A 17,240-nucleotide genomic window follows, 5' to 3' on the forward strand; every position below is an offset into this window, starting at 1 on the left:
AATTAAAAAATATTTAAAAAAAAGAAAATTTTCTTCATATTTAAATACCAATAGCAAGTCTTTTAAAACTTCCTTTTGACAACTTTTATTTGGATCATGACAAAATCATCAGGGAATCTGTTTCATAATAATTTGCATATATAATATATGTAACCAATCCACTTTACTTAACTTGAGCAGAATCTTTTATATCAATACAGTTCAATACCTTAATCAATAAAGAAATTTTTAAAAAGTTTCAGATATTTGAATTCTCCTGAATAGGTCCTCATGCCATAAAAGTAATGTGCCATCATACATTTGTTTTCCCCATATTTCTAAACAACAACTATAACAAAAACACTCCACTCTCTTACAATTAAAAGAGAAACCTCAGAAATATTTTTGTACTATACAGTTAAAACTCTTATTTAAATTGAATTTCTTTGCAACATTAAAATCTGATATGGGCCTATTATTATTATTATTACTATTATTATTTTAGTAATAGCGAAAGAAAGTTTCTTACTAAAGACCAGAAGGTTTTCCTATATTGTCTTTAGACTATGAAACAATTCATATTTTTGTTTCATATTTCCCAGATTAAAAAAAAGAAACAACTGAGTGGAATTCTTTTTTATTGGCACATAAATTGTACTTTCTGAATACGTCTTTAGGGGAATATTGTTTGCTGATTTCAGTAGGTTCCCTTGGGTCCTTATTGAGCTAAAAGATAAAATTTAGTTTGAATCATGGGATATGTTAAATTTCTGTACTTAAACATATTTCTTCTTAGATTTTAATCACCTGTGATATAACACTTCCAGTTAAAGACTAAGAAAAACTTAGTAAAAATTTAACCAAACTGGAAGGGATGGTAGAGATACATCAATGTTCTTTAGTATCTGAATAATGAGATATGTTGTGAGTGTGAACTTAAGTGAAAAATGGAAAATATTTTAAAAAAGAAATAAAAAACATTTCACTTTTTATTTGAATGCTTCCGAAGAAAACATTGATTTTTGTAAAACATCCTTTTAATAATTGAATGAAGTCCTGAAATGATTATCTGATTATCATCACTCTTAATTTAATTAGTTCATATATTCTACTATATACCATAACAAAAAAGAAAATCCCAATATGCCCTGTGCAAGGTAAGTCAAATTTTAATTTTAATATGTCTTTTTTTTAAATCAGAAATTAGGAAAATATTTTGGAAGTACAAGATAACTAAACTTGTCTTTAAATTGTCTTATTGATCCATTCTTTTTGATGGAGAAATAAAAACGTCTATAAAGTTTTGCTATGAACATATATAAATATAACATGTATTTTCATAGGTAAATGACTAATTTATTTTATCTAACCCTATGAACTTTATCTGCATTAGATAAATTAGAAGAAGCTATTTTTCACTTCTTGAGGAAATCTAACAAAACATTTACACCCAGTTCAAATTTAAAAACAATTGGTGTGTTTAACAAAACTCAGAAGATTATTAAAACTAGAAAATGATGAAATAATGTCTTTACAAGTTATAGTTAGCCTACCATGTCATAAAAATTCCACAGGTAATGAATAAGAAATATAGATTTATATTTTAATGAAAAAAGTGATTAATGGAAAAACTTGAACAATCAAATAGAAATATTTATGTGAAAATGCAAGGACTAACATTATTCATAGACAATAAACAGATTAAAACTGGTGACAAGCATTCAGATATGTTTAACATAAAGATTCTAGGGATTTAGGAACTTTAAAAAGAATACGTATGAATAAAATAATATCAGCTTATCTAGAAAAGTAGAGGAATATATTTGAATAAACTTAGTTGATAAGAAATAAAAGTACTTATGTGACATTTGATTTTTTTCTATTATAGTTTATATTTTTAAAACGGGGGGAAGAGGAAAGACTTTTGAATATCATCTGGCAATTCTGAAAATTGGCTAAGACAAAGAGTCGTGCTCTATTACAAATAATATAATTAACAGCAAACAAATTGTAATTAGTAACTATGGAATATTGTTATAACACTAGTCAGTGAGAAGAACTGTGACTGTGCTTAAGATCATTTTATATGCAAACAGAAAGCTACAGCTTCTTAATGTAATCTGCACAACCATAAAGAAGGTTATATAAAACTACTATAATTGAATAAAGTAAAAATAGGTTAAAATATAGGGAGACTTATTTCAGTTTTTCTGTTTGTTTATTTCCTAAGTCATCCAGATTTGAATAATGTTACTGATTTACTGGGAATTTTCTAAGTGTTGAATCTAAAGGCCACTGGTAAAATGTATGAATAGGCAAGCAGATGGAGTTGAAAAAAGGTAAAAGAAATGCTACAAAAAATAAAAAATAAAAGAAAGGACATATAAAATGGAACTTAGTAATGACTAAAAGGAATAAAATTACTCAAAATATTTGCTAATTTCAGAAAATGGAATGTCTGAACTATTTAAATAGTCTATTAGGGGAAAGTCTTTGCACGATGATATAGATCAATGTTAAATTGTGGAGGTAAAGTCTGAATGACTGATAAACCACAGTGAGACTTATTTCAATCTTGTCAAAGGAAAATACTCAGCATTTTTATAAAGATGACTGACTTTAGAGGACATGTTCATTTTGATGAACTCAAAGTAGATTTGTGAAAATATTTACGCATTGGTAACTTTCTGAATCTGAAACATTCTATGGCGGAGAATAAAGAAAACTATTTTCTCACTTGTGCTCTAATTTTTTTTTTTCTAGCTTTGATAGGAAAATAAAAAAGAAATGAACAAGTCAACAGAAATAGAGTTCATTTTGCTTGGACTGACAGATGACCCTCTGTTGCAAATTGTGATTTTCCTGTTTCTATTTTTCAACTACATTTTGAGCCTGACGGGGAACTTAATTATCATTCTCCTCACCATGCTGGATCCCCGTCTCAAGACTCCAATGTATTTCTTCCTCCGAAATTTCTCCTTCTTAGAGATTTCATTCACAACCGTCTGCATTCCACGATTCTTAATAAGCATTCTGACTGGAGACAAAACAATTTCCTACGGTGGTTGTGTAACTCAATTGTTCTTTTTTATTTTATTGGGAGTTACAGAATTTTACCTTCTGGCTGCCATGTCCTACGACCGCTACGTTGCCATCTGCAAACCGCTGCATTACCCCATCATTATGAACAGCAAAGTGTGCTGTCAGCTTGTACTCAGCTCTTGGATATCTGGATTCCTAATCATATTTCCCTTTTTGGTCTTGGGACTCAAGCTGGATTTCTGTGCTTCCAAAACTATTGATCACTTCCTCTGTGACACTTCTCCTTTACTGCAGATCTCTTGTACGGACACACATTTCATGGAATCGATGGCCTTTGTCTTAGCTGTGGTGACACTTGTCATCACTTTGTTGTTAGTGGTCCTCTCCTACGTGTACATCATCAAAACCATTCTAAAATTCCCTTCTGTTCAACAGCGAACAAAGGCCTTTTCCACCTGTTCCTCACACATGGTTGTTGTCTCTATTACTTATGGGAGTTGCATCTTTATGTATATGAAACCTTCAGCAAGGGAACGGGTGTCTTTAACTAAAGGCGTAGCTCTGCTCAATACCTCTGTTGCTCCCTTACTAAACCCCTTCATTTACACTCTAAGGAACCAGCAGGTGAAAGAAGCTCTCAAGGATATGCTTCAAAGGTTTTGTTATTTTGAAAACAATGAGACAAAATTGGGGTGTAAGTAATACGTTGTCGAAACATGAATGGGGAAATTGAAAACAACTTTCAGTTCATTGGTTCACAGCTATGCCATTTCTCCCCTCGATGATTTATATCCTATTAGGCTTACTAAGTCTTCCTGATCTCTGTACTTCTCTCTGTTCTTTCTGAATAGATCTTTTTGCTCTTTAGTGGTAAACTGCCTTCTCCAATTCAGAATATTAAACTCTATCTTTGACTAGAAATATCTCTTCCCATAAATACTTTCATGTACTGAATGCTTTCAAAAACTAAACCTTGCAAGATATACGTGGTTAATTATTTCAACATGAGTGTGCTAATTGCTAAGCATTGCATGTGATCTTAAGTATTTTCTCAGATAAAATGTGAGATAAAACTCAAAATCTGATAATTATAACATGCAATAAATGCTATTGTGATGAAAAAGAGAAAAATTAAATAATTTTAAGGATCATGGTAGCCTTTCAAAAAGTTATTTATGCTGAAACTTGAAAGTTGAATAAGGAAATAAAAGATTCCAAGGGTTCTACAATCAGAGATATAAAATGTGAAAAGGAGAGTTACAGTGATTGAGCATATGGTATTTATAACATTATTAGGTATTGTTTGGTGTAGAAATAATTGAACTCCAGGCTTTGATTAAAATTGCTTATATTGCATTGCAGCATTAGGCCTACAAATGATAGTAATCCATGAAAGAAATTTAGGTATAATTTATTTACATATGGGGTTGGGGATCTTTCTATATGTTTTAAACTATTTTCAAATTAAAAATGCCTGACCCATTTTGGTTCTATTAGTGTAATCAAATTTAAGAAGCATAATGTTTTTGAGGTGTACCCATACTATTACATGCATCCTTAGTTCATTCCTTTTTGCTGATGTGATTTAGTAGAGTATCTGGTGTCCTTGAGTCATAGCTTGCTTTCTCACCCCTAGTCCTACACCTTGGCATTCTTGTTCTCTGAGGAATCTCTCCCTGAGACTGACCAGTGTGAAAATCAGGATGTACCATATTCTGAAATGCCAATCGCTGAAAGCTGTTATCATCCCACAATGTCCTTTGAAATAAGCTGTCTGTCAAAGGGAAATAGATAAAAGGGAATGCTTCTCCATGTCTTGGTAACTCTACTCTTCACTTTCCATTCTCTAAGGAAGTTGGACGACTGGGAATGTCCCTAGAGGAGCAAAAGAAGGATACATGTGGAGGAATACCATGACATTTTGTGGCTCATTTTAGAAGCCCATCTGTGTTCCAAATTAACTCCTATGATTTTTTTTGAAAGAAATTTAAAATTTTTTGTTGTTGTTGAAAGTGTTACAGATGTCCCTCCCTTTCCCCCAATTGACCTCTTCCTCTCTGTTCCCACCCCCTCCCCAGGCCTACACCACACTATTGTCTGTGTCCATTGAAACAGACCTCAAAACTCAACCTGCTTTTGAAGAGCTAGGGAAATCATGTTTGAACACCAGATAGAATATTGAGGAAACTAATAGCATACATCTCAGGTTGGAGTCCTTTGGAGACTGGTTCAGGAAAGATGGTGGGAAATGGCAGTAATTTCTGAGAAAGCATCTATCAATATTCTCAGCAGTAAAGTAGGTAGTTCTCAACGTGCTATAAAACCACTGTGGATCTCCTGTCTGCTCACCAGTCTGACTACAAAACAACTCTGGAGATTATTATGCTAAGTGAAATAAGTAAATCAGAGAAAGAAAAATACCATATGATCTCATTTACATGTGGAATCCTAACAAACAAAATAAATTGATAAACACAATAGAAATAGAGGCATGGGTACATGGAACAGCCTGACAGCTATCAGAAGGGGAGTGAATGAAGGAATGGATGAAAGAAGATAAAAGGATTAGCCAAAGAACATATATGCATAACCCACAGACAATAGTGTGGTCATGGTGAGAGGGATGGGGTGGCAGGGGCTGGGTGGAGGTGGGCAAAAGGGGGGCAGATGAGGACATCTATAATAGTGTCAACAATAAAAATAAATGTAAAAAGCCAGCCTCTGCTGTTTTTCCATTTTACAAATTTTGCACAAAGTCCTCTCATTGATAAACTGTACATTTGAACCACACAGGGAAGAGGATGCTGGAAAATGGTATCCTGTTTCCCGGGCACTCAGAGAACAACTAAGAAAGTCATATGTGATCAATTGGCAACAGACAATTCAATGCAGATACTTTGAAAATAACCAAAAACATGGGCTTAGAAATTGCAAATCATTACTTCTATCTCTGGCTGTGCCAAAGAATGATGTCAGTGCTAGGGGCAAGTTAAAGAGATAAGATTTGTTTTGTACCTCTTGTTCAGTTTATCCCATTAAATACAATAGTACTTGAAGGTTTTACATTATGAATGCTTCAATCCATGTAATACATTCATATTACTTCAGACACTTTTGGCACCCTGCTGAAAACTATGTTTCTACAGGGCACAGTATATGGACTTTATATGGAGGAAAGAATGAGAAAAAAAGAGATATAAAAGTAAGAAAATAACTTATATTACTACTAGAGGCCTGGTGCATGAAATGTGCACTCTGGGGGAGGGGGGCCCTTAGCCCGGCCTGTGCCCTCTTGCAGTCCAGGAGCCCTCAGGGTGGGAGAGGCTCCCGCCACCACCACTGGGCTAGCCAGCCCTGAGCCCGGCTTCTGGCTGAGTGGCGTTCCCCCTGTGGGAGCGCAATGACCACCAACTTGTGTTGAGGGTCTGCCCCCTGGTGGTCAGTGTGCATCATAGTGACTGGTAGTTCTGCCATTCAGTCAATTTGCATATTACCCTTTTATTATATAGGATTAAAGTAATTATATTACCAGGAGGCTAGCACAAGTCTAGGACACATAATTACAAATTTCTGTGGTGAGGAGAGAACCAAGATGGTGGCATAGGTAAACGCCTGTACTTGCTGCCTCCCACAACCACATCAAAATTACAACTAAAATAAAGAACAACTATCATCCAGAACCACGGGAAAGCAGTCTGAGTGGAAGTACTACATCTAGAGAGGTAAAGAAGAAAGCACATTGAGACTGGTAGGAGGCGTAGAGGCACAGAACGGGCTGGTCCGGCACCGGGTGTGCGGGTTTTTAAATCAGGAGGGAGATTGCCTCTACAGAGGCCACCTGGAGGAACAAGGAGTCCCAGCCCCACACCAGAGCCCCAGCCCAGGGTCCCAGAGCTGGGGAAAGAAGTCCCTATGAGCCATAAGAACTACGGACTGTAAAAACCAGTGCTGATTGGGGCTGACACACCGGCTGCTGGAGACCCAACTGCTACTCTTAAAAGGCCAGCACAGTGAACTGAATTTACAAGCTCTTGCTTGCTCTGACCTCCAGTGCCGAGCAAAGCTTTGGGGGACCTAGATACATACGGGGAGAAGCTGAGCTGTCTGGCATTGGGGCAGGAACTCAGGGGCAGCTTTCTTCCAGATGGATATGCTTGCAGCAGTCATTGTTCCCCTGCTGGGACCTCCCCGTAAAGGGCTGACTGGCAGCCATTGCTGTTTGCTGCACCCTGGTGATTCCCTGAGACCCCGCCCCACCCAATTTACAACCCCACCTAAGCTGTGCTCAGCAGCTTTTGTATATGAATGGTGTATCCTTTCCCAGCCTAAAACTGTCAAAAAAGCTGCAGCTGGGTCAGGGAGCCCCAAACCTATCAATAAAAGCCACAACGCTGGCTCCAGCACCAGCCTGCCTTGCTTCATAGCTGGGCCTTGCATGGACACTTCCAAACCTGATACAAAGAAGAGGAATCTGCATATCTCTCTGTAGCTCCTGCTGGGTGGCCCCAGGCAGTGGCTGACTTTGCACCTCCCTGGAGACCCAAGATCCAGTGTACCCAGTGATCAGTGTGAGACCATGCCAGATTACAACTCTACACATCCATAAGTGACACACTCAACGGGCAGACTCAGTGAGCACAAAGCCCCACTGAAGCAAGTCATAATCCATAAGGGTGTCTCCTGCACAGCAGCTTTCTCACTGAAATCACAGCTGGTCCCTACAGCCAATTGGCCTGGAGATCATTTCCCCACAGTGACACCAACAGCCATCAAGGCTCAATTACAACAAGACTGTGAACATAGCCCACAACAGGGTGCACCAACAGTGTCCACCTCAGGTGATTGGGGAGGCTGAGCCAGGGGGCCCTATAGGACACCTACTATACAAGGCCACTCTATCAACTCAATTAGCAGCTACCCAATACATAGAAGCAAACACAGGGAACCAGCCAAAATGTGGAGACAAAGAAACATGTCACAAATGAAAGAAATGGAAGAAAGCAAACTACTGGATATAGAGTTCAAAATAACATTTATAAGGTCACTCTAGAAACCACCGAGGAACTTAGTGAGACCTTCAAAGATCTTAGTGAGAATGCCAAAAATATGGAAAAGGACCTGTCAGAAATTAAGCATACACTGACTGAAATAAAGAATAATATACAGAAATGCAACAGTAGACTAGAGGATCCTGAGAATTAAGTCAATGATTTGAAATATGAGGAAGCAAAAAACACTCAACCAGAAGAGCAAAAAGAAAATAGAATCCAAAAACATGAAGATAGTGTAAGGAGCCTCTGGGACAACTTCAAGTGTAGCAACATCCAAATTATGGGGGTGCCAGAAGAAGAGAGAGAGCAAGATATTGAAAACCTATTTGAAGAAATAGTGACAGAAAACTTCCCCTACCTGGTGAAAGAAATAGACTTACAAGTCCAGGAAGCACAGAGATCTCCAAACAAGAGTAATCCAAAGAGGACCACAGCAAGACCCATCATAATTAAAATGCCAAGAGCAGGGAGGAAAAATGGCGGTGGAATAGACAGACATGTTCTGAGCCTTGTCTTGGAGTAGAAAGAAAGAACAGCTGAGGGTTGCACGGGGAGTGTTTGTTGGCAAGTTAAGGGACAGCTAAACTTCAGAAGAAGGTGGGGGACTGCTAGATGGGGTTCCCCTGACCTGGCAGCCCCCTTGCGGCTGGGTCCCTTTCCGGAGCTATGGGCTCCGACGAGGAGTTTGCGCCATCTTGAATGGGAAAGTGGAGCTTATCGGAAGCCTGAGAATCCACAACTGCAGCACCCACGGAACAGCTGTGAGCCCAAGAACACAGGTCCCCAGTTGACGCAAACACGCGGATTCAGAGGACCTCTACCCTCCACTACCGAAAGGTCAGATTTTGCCAGGGATAAGGTGAGGTCTTTGGTCCTGGCGGGAGAGAGGAATGCGCGTTTTGCGGGAGCTGGAAGACCAGGGAAGTCTGAGCCTAGAAAAATCCCTGGCTGTTGGGGCTGGCGTGATCCGTGAATGTGGAAGAGGGTCCTCAGAGCTGCTAAGGGATCGCTAAAAAGCAACCCATTTTGATCTGACGTTCAGGGACAGCCTAAGAATTTCAAGGTGTGCCGGCTGCTTAGACTTACGTGCAGCCCATGAGTTCGCACACTTGGGCTTTTTCCTCTTGAAATTCTTGCTTCTGATTACTAAGCCCAATACATAGGATCACCCGCACCCTGGGAGACTGCAGGGGAAAGTTGTTTTTCTGGAACCTGGGGATCGGAGCAGGGAGTGACCATTGGAGAGCCAGCTCTGAGGCAGCCCACTCCCACAAACTGGTAGTGAGTGACACAGGGAAAGAAGGCTCTAACACTGCCTAGAGAGGCCATAGATAGACCCGGAAGTCAATCCAGAAACACTGCCACCCAGGGGCTGAATCACAAATTGACTCTTGTGTAATAAAAAATAAAGGAATAAGAGAAATTAAGACACACCGCCTGCTTAAAATCAGGATTGGCTTACAACACTGAAGAGTAGTGGAACGCAGGGAACTGAAATACTGTCCGGAATGAGAAACAGGCATGCCAAACAGAACAACAGAGGAAGTGAATGACCTTCACTACTCCACATTTTATTTTTATTTTTTATTTTCATTTTTTGCATCTTTTACTCAAGAAACTAATTTTTTTTTCTTTTTTCCTCACTTGATTTTATTTTTTAAATTATTACATTTTTATTTTCAATCCGTATTATTACTACTGCTATTTTATCTTTTTTTTTAAGTGTCATTTTATTTTCTCTTCATTTTACTTTGGGATTAGTGTTCTACATTCTATTTTCATCTTTCCTTTAGCATCGTTTTACTTTATCTCAACTCTACCTTTATGCCATCACACTCTTCCTAACCTTCCCCTTTTCGGTGTCGTGTTTATCTTACCCCTTTCCTGCTTTAGATTTTCCCTATTCTTACTGTTTACCCCCTGTTAAAATTTCACCCTACTTACATATCTAATCTCCAATCCCCTGCTCCAAGTCCTTACACACCTCTCTCTTCACTGTCTTAACTATCCAAAAAATTGTTTTTCTCTCTGTCCTTTTGTTGTTGTTTGCTTGAATGTTGATTATATTGAATTTTTATGCTTTTTTTGTGAGATTGTTTTGCTTATTCTTCTTTTGTTTGTTTATTTTTTTGTTTGTTTTGTGCTTCTGTTTTCCCTTGCCTCACTCAATATTAGTTGGTGTTGTAGTTTGTATTAATCCCCAGGTACTTGTTGCTGGCATTTGCTGGGATTAGTGATTGTTCTATTGGAGTTTTATCCCCATATATATAGTTTGTTCCCCTTTCTCTCTTAGTCTCTTTCTTGTCTCTCTTACTTTTTTTTTCCTTTTCCCAATTTCATTTTGACACTCCTTTTTTTTCCCTTTCTTTCTTTTTCTTCTTCTTCTTTCTCTCCTATCCCCTAATTTGCCTTTCTCTAGTGGTCACCTTTATTGGAGGTTATTAATATCATGAATAAATTTATGTTCAGTGCCTTGTGTGTTGTACCTGGTAGTGCTGTATTTTTTGCCTTTAAATCAACGCAGGAGAGAGAGAACTACATAACCAGACATCCAGAGAAGAGAGACCATGGGGAGACAAAGAAACAGCCCACATATGAAAGAAAAGCAGGCATCACCAGAAAAGGAAGTAAACAAAATGGAGGCAAGAAACCTTCCAGAGAAAGAATTCAGAGAAATGGTCATAAGGTGGCTGAAAAGAATGGAAGACAAATTCGACAATATAAGCAAGAACCAAGAGGAAATGAAGAAGAACCAAGAAGAAATGAAAAATGACATCGCTGCTGTAAAGAACTCAACAGAAAGCATCAAGAGTAGACTAGAAGGAGTAGAGGACCGCATCAGTGAGCTAGAAGACAAGATGGGAAAAAATACCCAAGTAGAGCAACTTCTAGAAAAAAAAAATTAAAAGGCAGGAGGAAAGCCTAAGGGAACTTTGGGACAACATGAAACAAAACAACATCCACATAATAGGGGTTCCAGAAGGAAAGGAAGCTGAGCAAGGAATAGAAAACCTCTTTGAAGAAATAATGACAGAAAATTTCCCTGATATAGAAAAGAAAAAACCCACACAAATCCAAGAAGCTCACAGAGTCCCAAGCAAAATGAACCCCAAAAGACCGACACCAAGGCACATTATAATTAAATTGGCAAACACCAACGACAAAGTAAGAATCTTAAAAGCGGCAAGAGAGAGACAGAAAGTTACATACAAAGGAACCCCCATCAGACTAGCAACTGATTTCTCAACAGAAACTCATCAGACCAGAAGGGAATGGAATGAAATATACAAAGTCATGCAAAGGAAGGGTCTGAATCCAAGAATACTGTACCCAGCAAGGCTATCAATCAAAATTGAAGGTGAAATCAGGAGCTTCACAGACAAAAAAGGACTAAGGGAATTTATTACCACCAAACCAGCAATGCAAGAAATGCTAAAGGGTCTGCTGTAAAGAAAAAGAAATAGGAAGCGAAGAAGGAACACAGGGGTAAAGAAAAAAATGGTGACAAATAAGTACCTATCAATAATAACTTTAAAGGTAAATGGATTAAATGCCCCAATCAAAAGACATAGGGTAACGGATTGGATAAGAAAACATGACCCATATATCTGCTGTCTACAAGAAACCCACCTCAGAAAAAAAGACGCACACAGACTGAGGGTGAAGGGTTGGAAAAAGGTTTTCCAGGTGAATGGAAATGAAAAAAAAAAGCTGGGGTAGCAATACTTATATCTGACAAATTAGATCTCAAAGTGAAGGACATAACAAGAGATAAGGAAGGCCACTTGATAATACTAAAGGGAGCAATCCAACAAGAAGAAATAACTCTGGTAAACATATACGCACCCAATACAGGAGCACCCAAAAACATAAAAAAAAACTCCTGGAGGATATCAAGGGAGAGATTGACAGCAATACAATCACAGTAGGAGACTTTAATACCCCACTATCACCATTGGACAAATCCTCTAAACAAAAAATCAGCAAAGAAACATCAATCCTAAATGACTCACTAGACCAGATGGAATTAATTGACAACTTCAGAACATTTCACTCCAAAGCCACAGAATATACATTCTTCTCAAGTGAACATGGGTAATTTTCAAAGATAGACCATATGTTGGGACATAGGCAAAGTCTCTTCAAATTCAAGAAGATAGAAATCATATCAAGCATTTTCTTAGACCATAGTGGCATAAAACTGAAAATCAACTACAATAAAAACAACCCAAACAAATCAAACACATGGAGACTAAACAGCATGCTATTAAACAATGATTGGGTTACCAGAGAGATCAAGGAAGAAATAAAAAACATCATGGCAACAAATGACAATGAAAACACTACAATCCAAAATCTATGGGACACAGCGAAAGCAGTCTTGAGAGGAAAGTTCATAGCTCTACAAGCCTACTGCAAAAACAAGAAACAATGGTAATAAATTACCTAACCCAACAACTCAAAGAGTTAGAAAGAGAGCAACAAGAAAAGTCCAGTGTAAGCAGAAGGAAGGAAATAATAAAGATCAGAGCAGAGATAAACGACCTACAGACCAAAGAAACAATACAGAAGATCAACAAAACCAAGAGCTGGTGCTTTGAAAGGATAAACAAGATTGATGAACCTCTAGCCAGGCTCACCAAATAAACAAAATCAGAAATGAAAGAGGTGAAATAACAACAGATCTTGCCGAAATACAAAGGATTGTTAAAAAATACTACGAACAACTCTATTCCAACAAACTGGACAGCCTGGAGGAAATGGACAGATTCCTAGAAAAATATAACCTTCCAAAACTCAATCAGGAAGAATCTAAACAGCTCAATATGCCAGTAACTATGGAAGAAATTGAAGCAGTCATCAAAAAGCTTCCGGCAAACAAAAGCCCGGGGCCAGACGGCTTCACAGGAGAGTTTTACCAAACATTCAAGGAAGAACTAAAACCTATCCTCCTCAGACTATTCCAAAAAATTCAAGAGGAAGGAACACTTCCAAGCTCCTTCGATGAAGCCAGCATCACCCTAATACCAAAACCAGATAAAGATAACACAATAAAGGAGAATTACAGGCCAATATCCCTCATGAACGTAGATGCCAAAATCCTCAACAAAATTCTAGCAAATCGGATCCAGCAGTACATCAGAAAGATCATACACCATGACCAAGTAGGGTTTATCCCAGGAATGCAAGGATGGTCCAATATCCACAAATCAATAAATGTGATACTTCACATAAACAAATTGAGAGATAAAAATCACATAGTCATATCAATTGATGCAGAAAAAGCATTTGACAAAATCCAACACCCTTTCTTGACAAAAATTCTCAGCAAGGTGGGAATAGAAGGATCATACCTCAACATAATAAAAGCTATATATGATAAACTCACAGCTAACATCATACTCAATGGGCAAAAACTAAAACCATTTCCCCTAAGAACAGGAACAAGATAGGGATGCCCACTCTCACCACTCCTGTTCAACATAGTGCTGGAAGTATTAGCCATTGCAATTAGACAAGAAGAAGAAATAAAAGGCATCCAAATTGGAAAAGAAGAAGTAAAGCTGTCCTTATTTGCAGATGACATGATATTATACATAAAAAACCCGAAAGACTCCATCAAAAAACTAACAGACTTAATAAATGAATTCGGCAATGTAGCAGGATACAAAATTAACGCCAAGAAATCTATGGCATTTCTATACACCAATAGTGAACTTACAGAAAGAGAGACTAAAAAAGCAATCCCATTTACCATCGCACCAAAAAAATTAAGATACTTAGGAATAAACCTAACCAAGGAGGTAAAAGACCTATATGCGGTAAACTACAGGACACTGAATAAAGAGATAGAGGAAGATGTAAACAGATGTAAGAACATACCATGTTCATGGATTGGTAGAATCAACATCATCAAAATGTCCATACTACCCAAAGCAATCTATAGATTCAATGCACTCCCCATTAAAATACCAATGGCATATTTCACAGACCTAGAAAGAACTCTCCAAAAATTCATCTGGAATAAAAAAAGACCCCGAATAGCCACAGCAATCCTGAGAAAGAAGAATAAAGTAGGAGGGATCTCAATACCAGATTTCAAGCTGTATTACAAAGCCACTGTCCTCAAAACAGCCTGGTACTGGCACAAGAACAGACATATAGAACAATGGAATAGAATAGAGAATCCAGATATTGACCCAAACCACTATGCGCAATTAATATTTGACAAAGGAGGCATGAACATACAATGGAGTCAAGACAGTCTCTTTAATAAATGGTGTTGGGAAAATTGGACAGATACATGCAAAAAAATGAAACTAGATCACCAACTTATACCATACACAAATATAAACTCAAAATGGATACAGGACTTAAATATAAGACGGGAAACCATAAAAATACTAGAGGAATCCACAGGCAGCAAAATCTCAGACATGTGCCGAAAGAACTTCTTCACTGATACTGCCCCTCGGGCAACGGAAGCCAAAGAGAAAATAAACAAATGGGACTACATCAAAATAAAAAGCTTTTGCACAGCAAAAGAAACCATCAACAAAACAACAAGAAATCCCACTGTATGGGAGAACGTATTTGCAAATGTTATCACTGATAAAGGTTTAATCTCCAACATCTACAGGCAGCTTATATAACTTAATAAAAGGAAGATAAATGATCCAATAAAAAAATGGGCAACGGACCTAAATAGAATCTTTTTGAAAGACGACAGAAGGAAGGCCAAGAGACACATGAAAACATGCTCAAAGTCACTAATTATCCGAGAGATGCAAATCAAAACTACAATGCGATACCATCTCACACCTGTCAGAATGGCTATCATCAACAAATCAACAAATGACAAGTGTTGGCGAGGATGTGGAGAAAAAGGAACCCTCGTGCACTGCTGGTGGGAATGCAGACTGGTGCAGCCACTGTGGAGAACAGTATGGAGTTTCCTCAAAAAACTGAAAATGGAACTCCCATTTGACCCCGTGATCCCACTCCCAGGAATATATCCTAAGAAACTAGAAACACCAATCAGAAAGGATATATGCACCCCTATGTTCATAGCAGCACAATTTACAATAGCTAAGATTTGTAAACAGCCTAGGTGCCCATCAGCAGATGACTGGATCAGAAAACTATGGTACATCTACACAATGGAATACTATGCTGCCATAAAAAAAGAAGGAATTATTACCATTTGTAGGCACCTGGATGGAATTAGAGAACATTATGCTAAGTGAAATAAGCCAGGCAATGAAAGAAAAATACCACATGATCTCACTCATTTGGGGATAATGAAAAACAGTATAAACTGATGAACAAAAAGATAGATACAGAGGCAGTAAAGCATCAAACAGACTGTCAAATTACAGCGGGAAGGTTAGGGAGAGGTGGGGAAATAAGAGATCAACTGAAGGACTTATATGCATGCATATAAGAATAACCAACGGATGCAAAACATTGGTGGGTGAGGGCATGTATGGGAGTGGGGTGGGGGGGGGCAACGGTAAGATATGTACACATATAATACCTTAATAAAAAAATTAAGAAAAATAGATAAAATGCCAAGGGCAAACGACAAAGAGAAAATCTTAAAAGCAGCAAGAGAAAAACAGTTCGTTACCTACAAGGGAGTACCCATATGACTGTCAGGTGATTTCTCAACAGAAACTATGCAGGTCAGAAGGGAGTGGCAAGAAATATACCAAGTGATGAATATGAATGGTCTATCCCAGTGGTCGGCAAACTCATTAGTCAACAGAGCCAAATATCAACAGTACAACGATTGAAATTTCTTTTGAGAGCCAAATTTTTAAAACTTAAACTTCTTCTAACACCACTTCTTTAAGATAGACTCGCCCAGGCCATGGTATTTTGTGGAAGAGCCACACTCAAGGGGCCAAAGAGCTGCATGTGGCTCGCGAGCCGCAGTTTGCCGACCACGGGTCTATCCTTTCAACCAAGATTACTCTACCCAGAAAAGCTATTATTTAGAATTGAAGGTCAGATAAAGAGCTTCACAGACAAGAAAAAGCTAAAGGAGTTCATTACCACCAAACCAGTATTATATGAAATGCTGAAGTATTTTTTTAAGAAGAGGAAGAAGAAGAGAAAAGTAAAGATAAAAAATATGAGCAGCAAAGTGACAACAAATATATATCTATCAACGAGTGAATCTAAAAATCAAATGAATAAAAAATCTGATGAACAGAATAAACTGGTGAATATAATAGAATCAGGGGCATGGAAATGGAATAGACAGGGAAAGGGGTAGGAGGGGGGTGTGGGATGAGATTAGACAAGAAGTTATATGCACATATGCATTACCTATGGACACAGACAATAGGGTGGCAAGGGCCTGGGGTGGGATAGGAACAAGGTGGAGGGGAGCTATGGGAGGAAAAAAGAGGGACATCTGTAATAATCTCAACAATAAAGATTAAAAAAAATTTATGTGGTGAAAACATTTAAGATCTACTCTCTTCATCACTTTTAAGTATATAAAACCATATTGTAACTATAGTCATTATGCTGTATATTAGATCCCCATACTTATTCACTTTATCCTATGACTAGAATTTTGTACCTTTGAACAACATCTCCCCATTTTCCCATCTTCTGGTCTCTGGAAAATTTTAATTTGTATATTGATCCCATGCTTGATACAGAATCATAAAAATGTGTTTGTCAGCTATCATCTATGTGTTTAATATATTATTACAAAATACATTATAATTTACTATTAGTAGAGTATAAAAACTGAGTGTTAAAGAAATTGAACATCATCTAAGACAATACAGTACTGTTGTAAACAAGAATATTTTCATTTTTAAAAAATAGATTGTCAGAAAATAAATAAGCAGATATAGTGATTTCATATGTCAACAAGAAATTTAAATCTGCTTTATTCATAAACTTGAATGTTTTAGAAATATGATGACAATGATGAAGTAGATGAAGATGGTGATAAAGATAAAGGTAAGTTTATTTAAGGCTTCCATGGCCCTAGCAATACAAGCCTTATATTACTGTCTCTACCTAGCCCCCTTCTATCTCTGCACAACCACTGAGCCACACCAGCTGGGAAACCATTATATTTCTTTATCGGTTTCATCTTTGAATTTTTTTTTAGAATTTATTTTAAAATTATTTATTTGCAAA

General features: G+C 37.6%; 1 protein-coding gene across 1 annotated transcript; it reads left to right on the top strand.

Moving 5' to 3' along the window:
- Positions 1 to 2,766: 2,766 nt before the first annotated feature.
- Positions 2,767 to 3,723, top strand: LOC308245253 (olfactory receptor 6C6-like; the record flags this gene model as incomplete). Its single annotated transcript, XM_080662212.1, has 1 exon — positions 2,767 to 3,723. The coding sequence occupies one exon, from the start codon at positions 2,767 to 2,769 to the stop codon at positions 3,721 to 3,723; it is 957 nt and encodes a 318-aa protein (XP_080518338.1).
- Positions 3,724 to 17,240: the final 13,517 nt, after the last annotated feature.

The sequence above is a fragment of the Plecotus auritus genome (assembly GCF_963455305.1).
Source record: "Plecotus auritus genome assembly, chromosome: 3".
NCBI classification, from domain to species: Eukaryota; Metazoa; Chordata; class Mammalia; order Chiroptera; family Vespertilionidae; genus Plecotus; species Plecotus auritus.